At 37.9% G+C, this 24,263-nt stretch overlaps 1 protein-coding gene across 1 annotated transcript in view; it reads right to left on the bottom strand.

The window, feature by feature from the left end:
- Nucleotides 1–5,041: 5,041 nt before the first annotated feature.
- gna13b (guanine nucleotide binding protein (G protein), alpha 13b) overlaps nucleotides 5,042–24,263 on the bottom strand; it is a 48,975-nt gene continuing 29,753 nt past the window's right edge. The window contains exons 3-4 of the mRNA XM_052140012.1: nucleotides 21,803–21,853; nucleotides 5,042–6,904 (exon numbers count right to left, since the gene is read on the bottom strand). Of these exons, the coding sequence (XP_051995972.1) occupies nucleotides 6,332–6,904; nucleotides 21,803–21,853 (624 nt within the window). The 3' untranslated portion in view covers nucleotides 5,042–6,331. The remainder of the gene's footprint in view (nucleotides 6,905–21,802; nucleotides 21,854–24,263) is intronic.

Here is a 24,263-nt window from a genome sequence, read left to right as displayed (position 1 = left end):
TCTTTTTTGACGAGAAGGCACTGTATAAAGACATTTTTAATTTTATGTAATTTCAACATAGACAAAATTCATGTTGCTCTTTCTAATTTTATAAGCAGACTCTCTTAACCAAGTATTCAATAAGGAAGGTAATTTATTCACATATCAAGAATTTCTCTATCACTATAAAAACCCTTTCACTCCAAAAGAGTTTGCTAATTGTGTTTGATGCTATTCCAACTGGGGTTATTATGCTGTTTAAAGGTTATAAATCAATCTATCCATTTGTTCAAATATAACTCTACCTGATCTAGCTGATTGTAGGTAAAACTTGTTTCAAGTCTCCCAATCTGAAAAACAAAAAATCGAAATAGCCGTGCCCTCTTCCAAAGTGACTGTGCTTCCACTCCTCATGCAATTGTAACATGGAATACAGAAGGTTTTGACAATTCCTAATACATTTCTGTTAATAAATAAGGTAAAGGAAATTTCATTTAAACTTGTTCATCGATACCATCCAGTTAAAACTCTTATAGTATCAAGGTTTAAAATGAATTTATGATGTGAACTGCACTTTATGTGATTCACTACCCGAGACTCTCTTGTCTGTTTTGATACTGTGATGGCACACACACAAACACACACGCGACTTTGGCAGGGCATATCCCAATTTATTATAGATTTTATCCATAAAGATTTTCAACTTTATTTTAAGAATGTCATTTTTGGGTTTAATATTCCCGAGAAACAATATGAAGATGTGTATTTCTTATTCAAAGCCTCATTGTCATTTCTGTAAAAATCCAATATGGCACTGCTGTGAATAAGGTCTATGAGCTGGCTCTGCTGCACTAGGTAACTGGTAGGAACTGTAATCTTGTAAGTGTATTAAGAATACTTTCATGTAGAAAAAGCAGGGCCTGTAGTAGGGTACAACTTGAGCTAAATGCACCCCTTAAGGAAAAGTTTCTTCTTTTTTTCAGGTTGCTAAGTATATCAAAATAGAAAAATCATATTTAAAAAAAAAAAAAAAGGTGTCCTTTTGCCCCACACTTGAGGTAAAAGGGATATAGTATATAGGGGCAATAGTTATAGGGCAAAATTTGTCAACTTATATAAATACTTTTAAGACGGGGAGATGCAAGTAACAAATTAAGATAATGCTTATTCAAAATAAGCAGATGTGGTTGGACTCAGAAAGCTTTTAGAAAACTATATTTATTCTTGCAATTCTGTTTAGTGTTGCAGAAATGACACTTTAGCTTGAAAAACTATCTGTGGTAGCATGATTCTAGGGTGACAGAACCATGTGAACCCCATTAACTTTCTCACTATATGTGCAAGGATACCAGAAAGAGATATCTCTATAATATATATGAATCTACATAGAGATATCTAAGTGCATATTCCAATAAAGCAAGTAACACACATTTTTGTATGTTAGAATTATATAGGTAACACATTACAATAAGGTTCCATTTATTAACATTAGTTAACTACTTTTGTTAAAATAATGAACAATACTTTTACAGTTAATTTTAATTTAAACATTTACCAAAACAAATTAAAAGTTATGTTAACATTAGTTAATACAATATGAACAAGTGTTATTAACAATAACCAAGATGAATAAATGCAGTAAACAATATATTGTTTATTGATAATTCATGAAAGCTTATGCACTAACCCATGTTAACAAATGGAACATTATTGTAAAGTGTTACTGAATTATACCAGTGTTTTAACAAATACACAAGGATCACATTTCTGTTTCTAAACCTTCCAGAAAACAGTTCATAAACTTTTTTTTTAAGTCCATTACTGTACATACAACGTTTGTTTGGTGCAATTTCTTTTGCAACATTATTATGTTAGCCTGTGTACAGTGGAATAATTTTTTTTTCCCCCATTTGGTGCAACACTACAACCTAGTTTTAGCAAAGTGGAATTGCACATTCATTTTAAAGTGACATGTATTGGCGCAAGTGTACACATGCATTTGTAGAAATAAAACAAGCTACAGAATTCCTCAGTCAATTCCATAAAAACACCAAAATGAAAGTTTTTGAAAAAGGCTTTTATTGAGTCAATGATGAAGAGTGAGGAAGCAAATGTTAGACTGTACAATGAAAGCAGTTTAATATTCTGTACTGAGCGCAAGAGTCTTGAAATCATTTAGTATGAATTATTTCGATATTTCGAGGACTTAAACAATTCCACATTAATAAAAATTCAAAAAACCTAAGTACAAAAAAGAACTGGAGAGATCTGAGGCATCAAACTTAGAGGCACTAGGAATTAAGATTTTTCTCTGAGGCAGGCATAATCCTTGCATAATAATAATAATCAAACTTGATTATGTGGGAAGAACAGAAAAGAACAAATCTATCTCTGATCAGAATCACATTTCAGAGAAAGCTACAGTGAGAAAGGCTCATTTGTTCATACACCAACAAAAATGTGTATAGGAAGAGTGGAGAAAATGCAAATGGCGTGAAGAGAGAACACTTAGGTCTATTAGGCCAAAAAACTCTAAAAGTCAAAGGTAAAAGACTTTTAGAATAAAGCCTAGTATCTCTCCCAAACACCTTTGAAGTGTACAGAGAATGAATACAGCTAAATTAAGTAGTGTATCTGTATCTGTGCAGCATAGTCCTTCTTTTAAACATGTCAATTGGTGGAATAACACATCAACCCTTAAGAGGGCAACAAAGGGAGGATTTGAAATGAAACACAAGCCTTAATGCACTACAGAGGCACTGAGGAGGCATGCATGTTGGTAGGTGTCGCCATAAGCACAGCATTGGCAGCTTTTGTCCTCACAGCTACACCAGTCAGTGACCTCATGTTCACAAGCACATGTGTTTGCCCACAGGCCAACACAGCTCAACTGAGAGAAACAAACATGGCTGATCTGTCTGAAGTCTAAGCATTATCAATCATTTTCTCTATATTTTGGGATGTAATGCTTGCTTTTTTGAGGTCACTAAGACCAAAGGCCATCAGCATGTGTAAGGCAGGTAATACGATGTTAGCAACAGCCAAAAGTCAGAGTTTTAGGATTCACCATGCTAGAAAAAGACAGATTCTGTATGACAACAGAGAAGAGAGTAAATACTAGAGGTTGCTCCACAAGAGTATTTCAGTATCTCCAATTCCATTGCAAAAATGGTGAAATAAACTCATTCAAAATACTGATCACTTTGTGCTTCGAGCCATTTAAGTTGGTATGGCAAAAGGCCAATTTAAAGGTATTTAAAGGAATATTCAGAGTTCAACAAAAGTTAAAGGAATGTTTCAAGTTCAATATCAGTTAAGTTGAATCGACATAACTTTGACTTGTCCCTCCCTCCTTGTCTAAAAAAAGAAGCAAAAATCGAGGGTACAGTGCGGCACTTCAAATGGAAGTGAATGGGGACCATTTTTAAGGCAGAAATGTAAAGCTTATCATTTTATAAAAGCACTAAAATGAATTCTTCTGTTAAAACTGGTGTATTATTTGAGCTGTAAAGTTCTTTAAATCATCATTTATTTATAAAAGGGTTTACAGTTACATCCTCATGGTAACGAAGTTGTAAAATGATATATATCTTTACACAGAAAAGGTTAGTGAGTGATTATATCACAGTAAAATCATGTTTACACACTTGTTTACGCTTGTGGCTATATATGAAACAGTGAGCATTTTAATGTTTCACTTCCACTGTAAGTCCCTCACTTTAACCATGATTTTTGCTTTTTTGTGTTTAAAGAGGAGGGACGGGAATTTTTGTGGGAATCAACATTATGCCACAAATGCTGAAGATTGAGCTTAACTTGTATTGAACCCGGAATATTACTTTCAGCTAAAATCAAGAGCATTTGTGCCATGTTGATTCATTTATAAATAAAATTGCTTTGTGCCAAAAAATAAAGCAAAAATCGCTGTTACAGTGAGGTGCTTACAATAGAAGTAAACAGAGTCAATCTGTAAACATTAAAACTCACTGTTTCAAAAGAATATAGTCAAAAAACAAACATTATGTTAACATGATTTTAGTGTGACCATTTTCTGCATAAAGTTATAGACAATTTGACATCTTTGTTGTCATGAAAATGTATTGGAGGTAAACCCTGTAATCTGCCAATACCTGTAAATCTTATTTTAAAACTTTTAAAACAATCTGTATTTTCATGTTTATGGACTGACCTTTTTATTCCATTCTAAGACCCTTTCTGGAACTGCGATCTTGCTTGCTTTCTTTTTTTTTTTTAAACGAGGTTCGAGTCGAAATAAAGTTTTGTGGGAATCAACATTATGCGACAAATCCTGCCGATTGAGCTTAACTTGTATTGAACCCAGAATATTCCTTTCAAGGGATAATTCACCCAAAAATAACATTGTCATTATTTATTTACTCACATGTTTTTCCAAAACCAAACGACTTTCTTCAGTCAAGCATAAAAGATGAAGTTTGGCAGAATGACATTCTCAGTTATATGAAAAATAAAATGCAACAAAAGTGAATTGTGACTGAGACCAACACACTTCCTAACATATCCTTTTGTGTTTGTTCCAATGTTTACAGTTACTCATATTGGTTTGGAACATCATGAGGGTTAAAACAAATTACAGAATGACATTTTTGGGTGAACTTCCCTTTTAAAACTGCCGATCACTACCTATATCTTAAGTATATATATGTGTCTGTGCTGAAAAAGAGATCATGCAATGCCTGATTTGCTCAGATTGGCACCAGAAGACACAGGACATTGTCAGTGGCATGTGAAGACGTAATACTTGCATTCACAAGCCTCCTGGGCCTTCAGCCAGGGGAATAAGGCAGAATTTGTCACCAGACAAAGAGTCCTCTACTCCCTTTTTTCAGGCAGAGCTGCAGCCAAGAAGAAACCAGCAGCATCTGAATGCATAGACGCATGCAGGCACAGTTCATAGCCAAGGTTGCCCGAACAATAGCGATGAACCAGCCAAAAAGGAGCAACCCTTAATGGATGGGAGTGGATCAAATTACAAAAGGGAGGGAGTCAGTGTATATATATATATATATATATATATATATATATATATATATATATATATATATATATATATATATAAGGCAACCGATTTTGTGTGAGTACACAGTGGCAAAAACAGCTATACATATTCAGTGTAGGTTACACATCTATTAGAAAAGAGTGAGGTGGGTGACTATTTACATAAAATACTTACTACAACAGTAGTATTCAGGACATGGCACTATACAAAGCAGCTATACACAACCATTGACAGGGAACAAGGTCCACAAAGTAGGTCAATGCAATGCAGATAGGAAACAGTTGTTTGAATTATTGGTACCTAAAACATGTGGCACTTGTGAATATGGAAGCTTTTGTTAGCAAAATTGTTACAAACTCAAAAATACATTTTTGGGGTCTCACTGAAAAAAAGTCAGTTTAGTTTGGTTGTGGACAAAAAACCCAAAACAAAGGAAATAAATTAAGACACTGTTTGTTTTTTTTGTTCCCTGATGGACAAAAACCAAAGAAATTGTGAAGAATCAGAGTGAAGATGTTTGTCTGTAGGCCAGCAAGGACATCGGACGAAGAGCTACAATTAGTGGACATTGGAGTTAATTTCATCAATACACTAAAAGTGATCTAGATTCAGCCCTGAGTTTAAGCCATATACTGTATCTATCAGCTTGCCTAGCATGGCTAACCACAGTATAAATTCAGTTTATCAAGTGGTATATAGTTGCGACAACATGTTTCCACTCAAAACCATTTCTTCGATCGTAAGCATTATCCATCAGCAGAGGAAAATCACAAAGTATAAACCTTTTGAAATATAACTTAAGAATCTTTTTGTTAAATATATTCATACATCTATATAAAACATCTGAATTCTAAAATTAAACTATTGATTGGACAGGTAACAAGTTAAAAACACCAATCAAGGTAAGGGGTAATATTTGAGTAAAGCCTGGCTTGTGTCTACAGAGAGGCTCAGAACATATCATTCCTGTTAAAAGGTTAAAAGATCTTGCTATTTGGTCAGAAATAAAAAGGCTCAAATGGGGGGGGTCACATTCAGGCTTTCACTGATGAGGGGTAATGCTTAATGACACATACAGCTTCTCTTGGCAGGCTGAATAAGGAGAGTAAAAAGTGAGTGGACAGATGCACTCCCTTTTCTTACCTTAGAAACCCTTGGCCAACATTCTATACTCATGACAAACCGCTAGGCTAGGCTTTTCTCCTAACACAAAAGCATGTCAGAGCTATTCAGGGAGGTTACTGTATGGAGTACAAATATCTGAGCAGAAGAGGGTAATTTGAGAGAAATCTGAAAGGAACTACAAGACCAGAATCACTGCAGCATGAGCTGTTTAAGGTTGTCATGCAAGATGGTGTCCTTGACATCGCGGAAGACCAGCCGAATGTTCTCTGTGTTAATGGCAGTGGTGAAGTGGTGATACAGGGGCTTCTGCTGCTGGTCTCGGCGCTTGCTCCGGAAACAATCCACCAGGAACTTCTGCACATCGGCAAGGCAGTGTGGCTGCCCTGTGTACTCCTGGAAGTAGTCCTTGATGGCCACCGTTTTGACCTTCTCCTCAAGCAAGTCTGTCTTGTTAAGGAAGAGGATGATGGAAACGTTGCTGAAGACGCGGTTGTTGACGATGGTCTCAAAGATGTTGAGCGACTCCATGAGGCGGTTGGTCTGACGGTCCTCCATCAGCACTTGGTCATACTCGCTGGATGAGACAAGGAAGAGGATGGAGGTGACGCTCTCGAAGCACTCGAACCACCTGCGGCGCTCCGATCGCTGGCCGCCCACGTCCACCATTTTGAAGGGTACCTTCTTGATCTCGAAGTTATACTCGTGAATGCCCTTGGTGGGTTTACGGGCCAGAAGAATGTCTTGCTGTGTCGGTAGATAGTCCTATAGAGACACAGAGATAATGTGAGGGGACAAGACTGATATTTACATGAAACATGACTGTAACTTCTACCTCGGGGTCAAAGCATGCTTTAGAATGAATAAACACCACTCGAAAATAGAATGCATAAATCTGCCTATTCCTAAAATGTTCAAACCTGATGTTTACAATGAAATGTAGTAAAACAATATATTGAATTTATTGAATATGACAAACCATATGGAGGCAATAAGTTTGATATTTCAAAATTTGCAACATTATTATTTTCGGTCCATGTGATCATGCGACCCATCAAACATACAAATGTCTACACCATTTAGTAGGGGTGTAACGGTTTATCGTGGCACGATACATTGTGGTTTGAAAATTAAAGTTTACAGATGATTAAATATAGTGCCATATTAAAGGGGCATTCAGTCATTCTCTAGCTAGTGTTAACATTGCTCTTCTTCATGTACTTTAAGTACCGATGTTACAGTGGTGTTAGATGCTCTGCTGATCCCGTCAGCTTTGAAATATCAATTGTATCTAGAAAATGTTTTGAGGTCATTTCTTAAGTTATTTATTACTCCTCTAATATAATTGCTTTGCCTAAAAAAAATATTTCAGAAATCAAGTGAATATGCTTCTACAGTAAAGGATAGATTATTATTGTCCCTCATATCAATCATCTATGGAGACTCTACATTTCATGTTATTTCTAAAGACTGTTATTACCTTTATTAGAGAACTGCTAAGTGTACAATTACACAGCGATACAGAATGTTATGGTAAAGGAAAGATTATAAATGTATTTGATGATCAAATTTAACATGTCCATGAATACTGTATTTGAAGAACTCGTTTTATTTCCAAGCAACCAACATTATGGTTTACACAAAATCCACAACAATCGCTGTGCCAAGCTATGAAGATGTAGATGCCTCACCGTTACCGATGTTTATTCTAGTTTTTGCAGTATAGCTATTGGATCTCCCGTTGTCTCCGCTGCTAAAGCACGATAAATAAATATGTTCCATTGTGTAAATATGTTCCATTATTTGGCAATAAAGCTCATTCTGAATCTCTTCTTCAACGTTATTGAAACACCACGGGTCATGTGATTTCAACATGGCGAAACACATTGTAGAATAAAACACTTTTTTATTGAAAACTATTATGAGTACAGTCTTCATCTCATGTGACACCGTTCACATTTTTTTCACACCATTTTCACACCATTTGGATCAAACTTCACAAAAACATAAATCATTCGTTAATGTGTAAAAATTGTATATTGGCTCCAAACTACTGAATGCAATATTATCTATTATTCTTAGAATCTATTATTTATAATATTATGTAGAATAATGCTATGGGGAAATATAATCCTAATGTCAAATGTGATGTCTGATTCGATTTCATCTGCAAATAAATTATTTTTTAACTGGATGAGCATGAACTGTCATTCAATATGTATTTTTGAAAGAATATTAAATGTAATCAGTGACAATATTATTTTAGAAAAATATTTTAAATGTTTGTATTAATCAGTGAAAGTGTGCAAGCAGCATATGTATGCAAAATAATGCTAATATTATTTGGTGTCACTATTGCCCTGTTCTGGGCTGATTTTTAGTCCCAGTACATCTCTGATGGATCATTTAGCACTTTAAAGAGCAGTATCTTTAGCTATATTTTGAAGGAAAGGAACTGTTTAGTGTATTTCTTTAAAGTATTAAAGAAATACACTAACTAATAATAATAATAATTAAAAAAAAACTTTCAATCTTAACTTATTAACTTGGGCTTAAATAATCGTGAACCGAACCATGAGTTCAGTATTGTGAAACGAATTGCGAGTTTAGCATCATGAATTGATATTTATCGTGAGATGCATGAATCATTACAAGGTCCATGAAGTGCTTGAATTGAGCTTTTAGATGTACTGGAACACGCGGGAAATCGCCTTGTTTTGATGAAAAGGGCTTGAGATGTCCATCGAAGATGAGATCCGCGCACTACACTTTCATTGAATAATTTGCCTTTTAATATCATTTTTCTATTCTTTGAAGTCAGTTGTTTATCAAAAAGTAAAGAGAAATGTATTCTAAGTAGAGTTGCAGATTTCGTGCATTTTCCTTAACTGATAGTTGAACATTAAAAATCAATAATCGGTTCACCATTAATTATTAATAATCTTTTTCTAATTATTTATTTAAACAATACTAGTGGCACATTAGTTATGTGAAACAATACGAAGAACAAACTATTTAAACAAACAAAATAACAAAACCGTAAGACCTCATTCAAAACGGCTGCTCAATTACGCCTGTCCTAATTCAACAAATGTCGGAGAAAAAAAAAAGAAGAAAAAAAAAAAAAAAAACTCAACTCACAACTACTAAGGGCACAACTACTGCCATTTCTAGACAAGCAATGGCAAACCAAACCTGTTTTTTTTAAATAAACAAAGTGCGGTATAAAAAGGAAAATAAAAAAATTATTTTATTTAGAAAAATTAGCATATCTATGTGTTCAGAGGTGAGTTGTGCATTCAGTCTGTAAACTAAGTCCAGCTGCAGAAAACATCCTCTCTGATGGCACCGATGACCATCCACCATGCTTATAGGCATCATGTCCTTTTCCACCATAAAGCATAGACTCGGAGTTATTGCCTCTGCACTCACATCACTACAGCCTCTTCTAGCTAACATCGACGTGATAGTTTGTTGGGAGGACAGTGTTCCACTTTCGACTTGCACTGCAACCATCGGGTGCTGACTTTCAGGTGGTACAACAATGATGTTGTACTGGAGCTGTATTTTAAGACGGTGTCACAATATTTACATTGAGCATTGTCCTCTTTTACAGTGTAATGCTCCCATGCTCGACTACAATTTGCCCTCTTCATCTTGCCACACCATTTACTGACCGCTTCTTTTTTATTGCGCGCCAGTAGTTTCTCAACTACAAATGTGAAGTACGCCCTCGTGTGGTATAAAGGTTAACACAGGTGTACTCTGGAGAAATGGTACATATAGCATACATTGTCTGTTAATACATATTTAATCGGTTACATTCTTAAAGGCAATTAACCGATTAACAGTTAATCACTGACATCCCTAATTCTAATCACACATAGCACGGACAGAGTAAAGACACCTCTCCTCTCTACCACTTGTTAAAAAATGCATTTATAAAATTCTGGCAACATCCTCAGAATTAGCTGAGTGTCACCAAATTCATGTGGGACAGGAAAAAACAGCAAACAATTGTGATGGACAGCTCATGGCTCATTCTTTACATTGCTGGCATACCAGTGTCGGGGGTTGGGGGGCAGCATAAGCAAAAAGGGTTTAAGCACTGGACTATAACAAATATATATAATTTTAACAGTAAAAGACTGCAAAAAAATTATACAGTAAATAAAACGATAATTGTAAATGGGCAGTTACCTTAAAATATACAGTAAATATTTTAAATATATTTAAAAAAGACAATTAATGTAATTTTACATTACAATTTTTAACATGTAAAATTTAAGAAATAAATAAATTAAAAATTGATATCATGTTTAACAAGATTGTTTAATTACCTTTTACGGTAAATTATTGTTAAAATTACAGTTAAAAAACAAAACAATAATCGGGTGTTCCCAGAATTTCCTCTATTAGGGGAGTACTCATTGTTTGATTGAAGGGCTGATGCTGCCCTAGTGGAAATGTTGAATAATTCGGTGTCATTTTCTTAATGTTTTCAGATAGCATTGTATAAATGTGCTATTCAAGGCCAGATATGATTAATTTAATCCATGGGCAAAAAAGTCAAGTCATTTTATTTTTATGGTGCTTCACACAATACATTGTTTTTAAAACATGCATATCTGCATGTCTTGCATATCTAAAATCACCTAGTAAATACCTGTATCGAAAATCTATACCTTAATGCCTTTTGTCCAAGACAAAAAGTTGTTTTTGACTGCTTGTGAAATAAACTTGGCAGCCACCATGATCTAACGAAACTGAACATGGTTTTAAACACATTATTGGGGGAAGAAAACACTAAGCACCTTTATGATTAAAACTGATGTTAGCACAAGGAGGGTGTTCCAGAAACAAACATACACAGCTCTGCATTTTGTCAATATATTTTTGAGGCATTGATATATTAAAATTAGCTGAAATTTTAATTAGATGCCTAAATTGCATGCTTTCCAATTCTCTCATTTGGCCTCCGTTTCATAGTGCAGCGTAACAGAGTTGGGAGACCACAAGCAAGTGATATAATATTTACTGTAGCCGAGTCGCTGGTAGGAAAAGCACCGGTATCACACACACACACACACACACACGGATGAACTGATGCGGCGCAGAAGGTGGCAGTCCAAAGTTACAAAGGTTTTGTACTTCAAGAATGAACATAGTGACGTTAGTGGTGCCATAGTGGTGTAAATGTGCATACTGAACGATTACAAATGGAAACGTTTATTATTATTATTCTCTGTATGTAGCCTTGAATAGGACTTTCATTCATGCTGTCGAAAGTAAGACATACTTGAAACTGAAAATACATTGTGTAGGCTCTATTAAAGATTCTTATACACAATATATCATCCAGTGATGGCTAGAGTAAATAATGTTTGTCCTTTGATTATGATATGGGTCGAATTGAATGGAAAACTATGCAAGTTGCGCTCTGTGGTGTTGCAGAGTGTTATTGGTGTGTCATTATCTTCCCGGAAAAAACTGTTTTGAATTTTAGAACACGCATGTCATCTTCAATATTAGAAACAATATGCCCTCATAGTAAAAAAAGAGCCTATAAAATCTATTCCAGTAGGCAAATGTTATCCTTCAATTTTTTTTTGTTGTTTTCTGACACTGACATTCATTCATTCAGAATGAATGCAAACTGAAAACACATACTTTTCAACAGCACCAAGTGGTCATTTCCCCCTCTGAGCACACTCGGAAGTGTGCTATATTTCCTCTTCTTGCTTGTCTGTGGTGTGATTTCCACGTCATCGTGGCTCAATGGAACGAGTAGTCATTTAGCTTAAACAAAATGGACTATCGTCAAAGAGTCTTTGAGGCATGCCCATGGACCACAACACATTCTCTTTCACAGAATAGAGCCAGTGTGACAGATGAGAGTGATGTCAAGAAGCATAATTCAGAAAGTGAGATATGTATGGAAATAAACGTATTTCCCCCTCAGACTGTGAGGCAGGGAGCAAGTTTTAGTGTTCACAAGAGCAACATCTAGACAATGAAATATTTTAGAACAGAGCATAAGTAGAAAAACTATGTTTACTAGAGAAATTATCATGACTTTTCACTATTTTAAAGTTCCTTGGTATTTACATGTTTTTCCATGACCATGTGAACCCTGCCCTAAATAATGTGTTTAAAAGGATGAAAGGAGAACCAGCATTACGTTCAAGAAGCCATGAATTTAAAACAGCACTGGATCAATGAGGTTATCTGATCCTTTGTCCTAAAACAGCAGTCTGGAGACTTGAGTAAAAGCCAAGATCCTAATCATTACATTTACTGCAGTCAGCAGCATCTAGAAAGAGCACAAAACCGCAAACATCCGTTTAGTACAAAGAGAGAACACGAGCAGCAGGGACTATGCGCAGGCAGCAAGTCACATGATGCAAAGGGAACTATACAGGCCCTTCGTGCACCAGCCAAGGACTAATGATGTTGCATAGATGTACATCTCAGTGTGTAAACACTATTGTTGACAAAGTAAATGCAAAGGAAATGGAAATAAATCAGGACCACAAACAAAGACATAATCATAAATACAGATGGTAAAAGTACTTGTACTTCTGTACCAAGTCGATATTAAAACATGTATACAATGATATTAGTCTTTCTGCAGTCATTTTTTGTGGCATTTTCTGCAATGACTTTGGGGAAAATTCCTTGGAATGGATTTTAAAGATGGTAAAATGTCTTTAAAGGAAAATAATACTACATTCTTATTAGGTAGATGAAAGCACAATCCAATTAGCAAAACACACAAATGTTCGAGGATGTGATGAACTGAACGATGGGTGTTTGAATTATGCAGAACTTTCAGTGTGGAGTATTAGGAGTATTAAGAATTATTACATTTCACTGGAATTAGTATTGACTATTGAAATGTTGGTATTGTGACAAGGGATGCACCGAAAATAAATATATACATACATACATACACACACACACACACACACACACACACACAGCCCACCCGGCCCCTAATCAGGCTGATCAAACCCGAGAGGGATAAAGGCGAGAGATTTAGGGGCAGCTGCCTGGCATGCATTTGTCTTTTTGTTTAAGCTAATCATTTAACTATTATTTAAATTGTTAAGCCGGTTTTCGCAGCCTCCTTTCTCTTTTACCTCGTTACACTGGTGCTGCAACACAGGAAGGAGGAGGAGGGATGCACCGTAGTAGAGTCGTCGCCACTACCACCCAACCCAACCCAACGGAGCAGCCACGGCCATTCGCTGGGGGACAGAGGAGCCCGGCCGCCTGAGAGCGGAGGAATAGCCGCCGAACGGGAAGGGAGGAGGGGCTCCTAGCCAACCCCTACAAGCCGCTAAAACATGGCGTGGTCAGAGGACCGCCGACCGTGAGCGGGAGGGGCTCCTGGCTGACCACCTGAGCGGGAGAACCGCTGGCAGGGAAGACCTCTTCAGTCCACCGAAAACACAGCGGGGCGTTCCATCCGCCAGGGGCCGGAGAGTAAAGAGATGTGGCAAAGGACCAGGCTACGGCGTAGCGGAGAACCGTAATTTTTTTTTTTGGTATCATCACCATTACAGTTTACAAGTACCACGTTTTTTGTTGTTGATGTCATTTCCCTCCGCTTGTCCCCTCCTAGATCCAGGAAGGCGAGGTTGACCTGCTGGCAGATTGAGCCATTGTTTTTATACCTGTTTGCAGTCTTTTTATCCTCTCCGTGCTCACAGTGCAGCGACCACAAACAAAGACATAATCATAAATACAGATGGTAAAAGTACTTGTACTTCTGTACCAAGTCGATATTAAAACATGTATACAATGATATTAGTCTTTCTGCAGTCATTTTTTGAGGCATTTTCTGCAATGACTTTGGGGAAAATTCCTTGGAATGGATTTTAAAGATGGTAAAATGTCTTTAAAGGAAAATAATACTACATTCTTATTAGGTAGATGAAAGCACAATCCAATTAGCAAAACACACAAATGTTCGAGGATGTGATGAACTGAACGATGGGTGTTTGAATTATGCAGAACTTTCAGTGTGGAGTATTAGGAGTATTAAGAATTATTACATTTCACTGGAATTAGTATTGACTATTGAAATGTTGGTATTGTGACAAGGGATGCACCGAAAATAAATACATACATACATACATACATACATACATACACACACACACACACACACACACACACACACACACACACACACACACACACACACACACACACACACACACACACACACACACACACACACACACACACACACACACACACCCACACCCCACCCGGCCCCTAATCAGGCTGATCAAACCCGAGAGGGATAAAGGCGAGAGATTTAGGGGCAGCTGCCTGGCATGCATTTGTCTTTTTGTTTAAGCTAATCATTTAACTATTATTTAAATTGTTAAGCCGGTTTTCGCAGCCTCTTTTCTCTTTTACCTCGTTACACTGGTGCTGCAACACAGGAAGGAGGAGGAGGGATGCACCGTAGTAGAGTCGTCGCCACTACCACCCAACCCAACCCAACGGAGCAGCCACGGCCATTCGCTGGGGGACAGAGGAGCCCGGCCGCCTGAGAGCGGAGGAATAGCCGCCGAACGGGAAGGGAGGAGGGGCTCCTAGCCAACCCCTACAAGCCGCTAAAACATGGCGTGGTCAGAGGACCGCCGACCGTGAGCGGGGAGGGGCTCCTGGCTGACCACCTGGAGCGGGAGAACCGCTGGCAGGGAAGACCTCTTCAGTCCACCGAAAACACAGCGGGGCGTTCCATCCGCCAGGGGCCGGAGAGTAAAGAGATGTGGCAAAGGACCAGGCTACGGCGTAGCGGAGAACCGTAATTTTTTTTTTTTGGTATCATCACCATTACAGTTTACAAGTACCACGTTTTTTGTTGTTGATGTCATTTCCCTCCGCTTGTCCCCTCCTAGATCCAGGAAGGCGAGGTTGACCTGCTGGCAGATTGAGCCATTGTTTTTATACCTGTTTGCAGTCTTTTTATCCTCTCCGTGCTCACAGTGCAGCGAGTCAGAATTACTACCGTTATGACTCTAGAAAATGGGCAACTTAATATTCATACATGTGTAATTCTTACACATTTTTAAAAACATAACAGCATGTTCATCTGAATAACAGAATGTCTGAAAGTTTAAATTTATGAATATTTAGAATTGCCAGCAACTCACCTTCCAGAGGCCACACTGTCATGCATCAAGAGCTGAGAAAGCACTCATTCATTAGAGTAACAGTGTACAATTCCCTGCATGCTGTAAAAAAAAGATCAGCCCTAATTCTATGCACAGTCGGCCGATTGCCAATCACATACTTAAGATCGGCCGATCGATCGGTGCACCCCTACATACCATCGCACGTGATGTCATAAATATGAATATCATGTATATATTTATATGTGTGAAGATGCATCCTTCCCAGTTTGCTTAATATCTTTTTCAGTTGCATTAGGATTAAACGTCATCAAAAGGAATTGAACGGACAATATGCATTAATATAATTGTTTTTATTTTATTTTTTTTTTATAAATAACAGGAATTCAAATTTGCACTCACCCGGAACTTACTTGGAAACCAATACGGATGGAATTAGGGTAATGCACATTGGTAAACTCTGAGTCTACATAAAAAGGCTTTTAAATTTTTACAGAAAAACAATTGGTAAAAGTCTACTTTTTACATAATGAGCCCTGCCCATGTTCAGAGATTTAACGCAAGACTCGTCTGATCAGTTTCAGAGTTTCTCATGCAGCTTCGTGTTTTCTTTCAACCATAAAAGCAGATCCTCGTCCATTGGTAAACATGACTCCAACAAGAAATGAATACCAACAGATAGGGTTGTCCCGATCCGATACCTGGATCGGTATCGGTCTGACGAGCCCGACCCAAATCCGATACTGTGTGTTTGTCACGTCATGTTCGTTACGGTCAATCTAAAAAAAATGACATAAAAGAACTGTTAAAATGCCATTAAAGCAGTTCATATGACTAGTGCATTTTATTCAAAGCCACTTGAAGACGTGTGATAGCTCTGTGAATTGCAATGGGCTGTGTTTAATAAATGAACAAAAAATGCACGCGCAGCTGCAACGCGTTAGTGAATGGTGCTTCTCTGTTTACACACACACCCGCGGCTATTTTTAAGCCTTCACGCGTGCACAATATCGGAGCGCTACAAACGATGCTCAGCAGTTCGGTTCACTTATAATATGGACTATGGTGCATTTGACCAGAATTTAAATAAGAAGCGAATTAAACTGAATAAAAAGCGTGAGGGTTTAAAAGTTAAAGCTGTCATGGAGAGACACACGGAGGCAGAGATATGAACTCAGTAGCAGGGATTATTGAGCAAAGGATTGAACCAGTGATGTAAACATTTTGAGTAAATCCAGTTGAGCGGAGTGGCAAAGAGCAGGTAAGTAATATCCAGACAGTGTATAGACATGATGAAAGCGATAACTCACAACAATCTGATGATACTTGCAGGCAATAACGAAGACACAGGTATGTTTGACATAGTCGAAAGTTCTGGAGTCTCAGAGATACTATCGATTGAGATTTATTACTATATATTACTATTATAATATATTACTATTATTATTATCATTTGTTTACAAATGATAATAATATTTAAGTTGAATGGGTTCCAAAAAGTGACTGTGTGAATGAAGTGACTTGATATCTTACAACTAAATTGAACAAAAAAAAAAAAAAAAAAAGAGATCTGAATCATTTAAAGTCCAAAATTTCTACAGATGACTTATACTGGAATTACTGTTAATTTTGCTGCTCCATTATCCAGTATACTAGTTAATAATAAAGTGTTTCTTAATAAGCTATACATTTATATTGAAATGTGAAGTTAAAGGTTTGTGTTTCTTTACATATTAAAGAGTACTCCCAATTATTTCAAGATATTATAAACTGATTATGCAAAAAAACAACACTGTTATCGGATCGGGATTGGCCAATATTGAGATTTCCGATATCGGAATCGGATGTGGAAAAAGTGATATCGGGACATCCCTACCAACAGGGCAAAATTCAATAAGAAACTAAATTTTCAAAGAATTGCCACACTTGGCTGAGTTTGAAAGTACACACATGAAAGACAACATCATATTTCCTTCTCTCAAGCAACACCTAGACGACACACATCCACAGTGGACTAAATTGTGATGGCGAGATGAGCAAAGGAAAAGCAATTTAAGATATTCGAGTAGTGTTTTTAATAGTTGACTAGCCTGCTGCAGAACGAGTAATTGATTGGTCAATTGCTTGTGTACATCCCTAGTAAAAATAAAAATGTATACTAATCAATGGCGATTCATTCTCCATAATGTCCATAGAGGGTTTAAATTTCTGTGGCGGTCCATACACAAAAGCTACAAGAATCCAAATTGAACATTTATTGTGCTACCAAAATACCAATAAAAAATTTAAAAAAAAAAATGAAAAAAGGTACACTACACAAATTATGAACAAGCCCGGAATACACCGGGGACTTCTTATTTCGAAATATCTACAACCCCAGGTGCTCTCCAAATAGATAAGGAAAACAAAATACAAACTTTCACAATGTTTTACAAAAATAACAATACAAAGTGAACATTGTCACATAAAAAATTAGCAGTAATTCATCATCAGTAGAACATCAGCAATCACATTTTATTAACACAAAGTGTTCTTGTACTATGGCCATCCTTAAATCAGAGCACTTATGACACACAGAACAGACATATATTTTCTTCTAGACTGAGTCTTTCAATTATCTCTATAAAAATTAACACAAAAACTGGAAAAAGATGCACTTCTGGAATAAAATGTGGTGGGAAAATCTGCTATAAGAAGTATTATGTGAAAGGGTTGACTCCCTCTATTGAAAGAGTGCAACATGTGACCTTTGATGCAAGTAGAGCTTGTTTCACTTCTCTGTTCTGTGCTGGCTGGTGAGCAGGGCAACCCGGTCACGCCCCTTATGCTTTGAAGGAGGGATGAATGCATGCGTGTTTATTCTCACTATCTGCTAAAATCTGCCATTCAATATTTATTTTCTCCTCAGCTTTAATGAATCCGCATTGCTGTGGCAAGTGATTTATCCAAAACCGCTTCAACAGGAAAGAAATAGTGAATATAAAATTCTGATTTAGTTCTGTTGTTTTAGTACAGTACATAATGGCCTTTCAATACTGAAGACTGTGCTTCATTTTAAGCAAACTTCATCCATACATTGAGCACTTCAGTCACAATTAAAAGGATAACATGTTTTCTAACCTATTTTGCAACACAAGTAAACTAGGGCCTATAACAAGACAAAAAAATTTTACATGTGTAAACTTTAGCTCCCCCAAAACAAAGTTATAGGTAAAATAATATGCTTTTCCAGATTTGCTTTATATATTTGAAGTCAGAAGTTTACATACACCTTAGCCAAATACATTTAAACTCAGTTTTTCACAATTGCTGATATTTAATCGTAGAAAACTTTCCCTGTCAGTCAGTTGGTCGGTCAGTTAGGATCACTACTTCATTTTTAAGTTGACATTTTTTTAATGTGAAATGTCAGAATAGTAGTAGAGATAATTATTTATTTCAGCTTTTATTTCTTTCATCACATTCCCAGTGGGTCAGAAGTTTACATACAATTTGTTACTATTTGGCAGCACTGCCTTCAAATTGTTTAACTTGGGTCAAACATTTTGGGTAGCCTTCCACAAGCTTCTCATAATAAGTTGCTGGAATTTTGGCCCATTCCTCCAGACAGAACTGGTATAACTGAATCAGGTTTCTAAGCCTCTTTAATCGCAAGTTCTGCCTACAAATTTTCAGATCAGATTGAGGTCAGGGCTTTGTGATGGCCACTCCAATACCTTGACTTTGTTGTCCTTAAGCTATTTTGTCACAACTTAGGAGGTATACTTGGGGTCATTGTCCATTTGGAAGACCCATTAGTGACCAAGCTTTAACTTCCTGCTTGATTTATTGAGATGTTGCTTCAATATTTCCACATAATTGTCCTTCCTCATGCCATCTATTTTGAGAAGTGTACCAGCCCCTCCTGCAGCAGAGCACCCCCACAACATGCATGCTGCCACCTACAGCATGCATCACAGTTGGGATGGTGTTATTTGGCTTGCAAGCCTCATGCTTTTACCTCCAAACATAACGATGGTATTTATGGTCAAACAGTAAAATGTTTGTTTCATCAGACCAGTGGACATTTCTCCTAAAAGTAAGATCTTTATCACCATATGCACTTGCAAACTGTAGTCTGGCTTTTTTATGGCAGTTTTGGAGCAGTGGCTTCTTCCCTGCTGAGCACCCTTTAGGTTATGTTGATATAGGACTAATTTTACTGTGGATATAGATACTTTAGTTTACCTGTTTCCTCCAGCATCTTCACAAGGTTTTTTGCTGTTGTTTTGGGATTGATTTGCACATTTCACACCAAATTACGTTCATCTCTAGGAGTTAGAATGAGTCTCCTTTCTGAGCGGTATGATGGCTGTGTGGCGTTTATATTGTGTACAATTGTTTGTACAGATGAACATGGTACCTTCAGACATTTGGAAATTGCTGAACCAGACATGTTTTTTTTTTTATTCTTGGCTGATTTATTTAGATTTTCCCATGATGTCAAGCAATAAGGCACTGAAATAAAATACATCCACAGATACAGTGCATCCGGAAAGTATTCACAGCGCTTCACTTATTCCACATTTTGTTATGTTACAGCCTTATTCCAAAACGGATTAAATTAATTATTTTCCTCAAGATGCTACAAACAATACCCCATAATGACAACATGAAAGAAGTTTGTTTGAAATCTTTGCAAAATTATATATATATATATATAAAAAAATAAATAAATAAATAATAATAAAAAAAAAATCACATGTACATAAGTATTCACAGCCTTTGCTCAATACTTTGTTGAAGCAACTTTGGCACCAATTACAGCCTCAAGTCTTTTTGTGTATGATGCTACAAGCTTGGCACACCTATTTTGTAAGACCTCTCAAGCTCCATCAGGTTGGATGATGAGCGTCAGTGCACAGCCATTTTCAGATCTCTCCAGAGATGTTCAATCAGGTTCAAGTCTGGGCTCTGGCTGGGCCACTCAAGGACATTCACAGAGTTGTCCCGTAACCACTCCTTTGTTATCTTGGCTGTGTGCTTTGAGTCGTTTTTCTGTTGGAAGATGAACCTTCACCCCAGTCTGAGGTCCAGAGTGCTCTGGAGCAGGTTTTCATCAAGGCTGTCTCTGTACATTGCTGCATTCATCTTTCCCTTGATCCTGACTAGTCTCCCAGTTCCTGCCGCTGAAAAACATCCCCAAAGCATGATGCTGCCACCACCATGCTTCACTGTAGGGATGGTATTGGCCAGGTGATGCGGTTTCCTCCAGACATGACACTTGCCATTCAGGCAAAAGAGATCAATCTTTGTTTCATCAGACCAACAATTTTGTTTCTTATGGTCAGAGTCCTTCAGGTGCCTTTTGGCAAACTCCAGGCAGGCTGTCATGTGCCTTTTACAGAGGAATGGCTTCCGTCTGACCACTCTACTATACAGGCCTGATTGGTGGAGTGCTGCAGAGATGGTTGTTCTTCTGGAAGAGCTCTGTCAGAGTGACCATCGGGTTCTTGTTCACCTCCCTGACTAAGGCCCTTCTCCCCTGATCGCTTAGTTTGACCAAGTAGCCAGCTCTAGGAAGTGTCCTGGTGGTTCCAAACTTTCATTTACGGATGATGGAGGCCACTGTGCTCATTCTGTGGGACCTTCAATGCTGCAGAAATGTTTCTGTACCCTTCCCCAGATCTGTGCCTCGATACAATCCTGTCTCGGAGGTTTACAGACAATTCCTTGGACTTCATGGCTTGGTTTGTGCTCTGACATGCACTGTTAACTGTGGGAACTTATATAGACAGGTGTGTGCCTTTCCAAATCATGTCAAATCAGGTGGACCACAGTTGGACTCCAATCAAGTTGTAGAAACATCTCAATGATGATCAGTGGAAACAGGATGCACCTGTGCTCAATTTTGAATGTCATGGCAAAGGCTGTGAATACTGACGTACATGTGATTTTTAAATTGCAAAGATTTCAAACAAACATCTTTAAAGTTGTCATTATGGGGTATTGTTTTTAGAATTGTGAGGAAAATAATGAATATAATCCATTTTGGAATAAGGCTGTGAAAACGTGAAGTACTGTAAATACTTTCCGGATGCACTGTACACCTCCATTTGACTCCAATTAGCAAATCAGAAGCTAACTGACTAATTGCCTAAAGGCTTGACATCACTTTCTGTAATTTTCAAAGCTGCTTAAAAGGCACAGTTAACCTTTGTGTATGTAAACTTTTGACCCACTGGAATTGTGATAGTCAGTTAAAAGTGAAACAATATGTCTGTAAACAATTGTTGGAAAAATTACTCATATCATACATGAAGTAGATGTTCTTAACTATAGTTTCCAAACTATTGTTTGCTAATATGAAATCTGTGGATTTGTTAATAAATGAGTTTCAATTAATTAAATTACCTAAGCGTTTGTAAACTTCTGACTTCAACTGTATATCTATTCAGTCCCACATGAAATCTGTGCAAAACTCCACAGATTTGAAACCAGCACAGACAGATAACAGCTACATGCTTACCGGTGTCCCGAGTTTGTCCAAGTTATCCAAGAAATATTTCACAGATTCACCCTGCAAGGACGACAAAGGGCAGACAATTAGACATGTTATCAAAGCACTGCAATAAATGTAAACATATCCACAGTGTGACTATGAGATCAAAAGGTAATCTGATTATCAGAAGATGATATTTTAGTTTTTCTTTTGTAAAAATATACAGTAGCAAGAAAAAGTATGTGAACCATTTATGTGGGAATTAGCTTGTTTTCTGCAGTAATTGTTCATAAAATGAGATCTCATATTAAATCAAATTTACAAGTATAGACAAAGCACAATGTGCTTAAACTAACAACAAACCAACCGTTATAATGTCTTGATTGAACACATCCCATTAAACATTCAAAGTGCTGTGGAAAAAGTAACCGCTTTGATTTAATAACTGGTCAGTCCTTTTCTGGTAGCAATAACCTCAACTAGTGTTGTCACTGTATCAAAATGTCAGTAGTTCGTATCGACACCAGTGAAATTTCACGCCTCTGTGACGTTGGCCATGGTAGTTCCGGAGAGGGCGGAGCTCGGACCGGAGGTAAACAAAGCCCACAGTCGCAACACTCCGGTTACTTGTGGAGACCACCTCTCACCGCGTCAACTCACAGAGGTTTCCGATTTACAAAAGGAATTTGCAGATGTGTTTTCCCCTCTACCAGGCCATACAAACATCATACAGCACCACATCGAGACCGAACCGGGCGTGGTGGTACGGTGCCGCCCCTATCGCTTACCCGAACATAAAAAGAAAATAGTTCGGGAGGAATTAGATGCGATGCTCGATATCGGCGTAATAGAGGAATCCCACAGCGATTGGTCCAGCCCGTTCGCTGTTCCTAAGAGCGATGGGTCTGTTCGATTCTGTGTGGATTACAGAAAAGTTAACGCGGTGTCTAAATTTGACGCGTACCCAATGCCCCGTGTTGATGAACTGCTCGATCGGTTAGGTAATGCTCGTTTTTATTCGACCTTGGATTTAACGAAGGGTTATTGGCAGATCCCCTTGACACCAATGTCCCGTGAGAAAACCGCCTTCACTACGCCGTTTGGATTACACCAATTCGTGACGCTTCCTTTCGGTTTGTTTGGGGCACCAGCCACGTTTCAGCGTCTTATGGATAGGATCCTCAGACCTCACACCGCGTACGCCGCTGCCTATCTAGATGATATCATCATTTATAGCAATGACTGGCAGCGGCACATGCAACATCTGAGGGCCGTCCTGAGATCGCTGCGGCGGGCGGGGCTCACAGCAAATCCTAAGAAATGCAGGATTGGGTGTGTGGAGGTACGGTATCTGGGGTTCCACTTGGGTCATGGCCAGGTGCGTCCCCAAATTGACAAAACCGCAGCAATTGCGACTTGCCCTAGACCCAAGACCAAAAAGGGGGTGAGGCAGTTCCTGGGGCTGGCTGGCTATTATAGGAGGTTTGTGCCTAATTATTCGGATGTCACCAGTCCGCTGACTGACCTCACTAAAAAGGGGGCTCCAGATCCGGTCCAGTGGTCGGAGCAGTGCCAACAGGCGTTTTTAAAAATTCTGATGCTGGACACCTTCTAAATCTGGATTTCGTGAGAATCACCCACCTGCCGACATCGCTCGAAAACCTTTTTATTAAGAGGTCAAAATTAACTAACTAAATCACACAAATTAGCTGGGAATAAAATACCAAAATACTTAATGCCCTGTTTGGGCCACTGGAAGTCGCCCGGCTAAAAGCCGTTACTGGGCAGTATGCTGTCAGAGCCAAAGCTTCAGATTTAGGCCAATTGACTCCGTATCCTGAGAACTTAGAAAAGGAATGAATAATTCTGTGGAGGCAAGGCAAAGATCTAGTGGTGTCATGACAAATAATAAAATATAATCCACGTAAAACAAAAGCTTATGCACCATATCTCCCGCCACCACCCCTGGAAAATCATCTTCCTTACTTATCGCAGCTGCTAATGTTTCCAGGGAAAGACAGAACAATGAGGGGGAGAGAGGACATCCCTGCCGAGTGCCCCTATCCAGAGTAAAATAATCTGAAATTAATAAATTAATCAAACAGCTGTTAAATAGCCGTTTTATAATCGAATCGTTTACCTTTTAAAAGTAATCCAATGGAATCGTGAGGCCAGTGAAGATTCACACCTCTAGTGGCAATAACTGAACATTTCTCAATTTGACTAGTGCTGAACTGACACCACCTCCTGCTTTAGCCCTGTTTTCATGAAAGCTGGTCTCCACCAGAACAACAACACAGGACACTAGAAGATGGTATAGTAACCACACAAGGCTCTACAGCACCAAACAAACTGGTTTTGAAAAATAAAATCTTGAGTAATAGGAACAAGCTGCCCAGGAAATAGCTACCACGAAAGAGGGAACAAACATGAGTCCGTGTTAATGTTCCGTGATATTCAGATTAACAACAGACCACTCAAGACTCTT

The sequence above is a fragment of the Xyrauchen texanus genome, chromosome 12, assembly GCF_025860055.1.
Source record: "Xyrauchen texanus isolate HMW12.3.18 chromosome 12, RBS_HiC_50CHRs, whole genome shotgun sequence".
Taxonomy (NCBI): Eukaryota; Metazoa; Chordata; class Actinopteri; order Cypriniformes; family Catostomidae; genus Xyrauchen; species Xyrauchen texanus.
The sequence above is the reverse complement of the archived record's forward strand: the minus strand, read 5'-3'. Positions and strand labels throughout refer to the sequence as shown.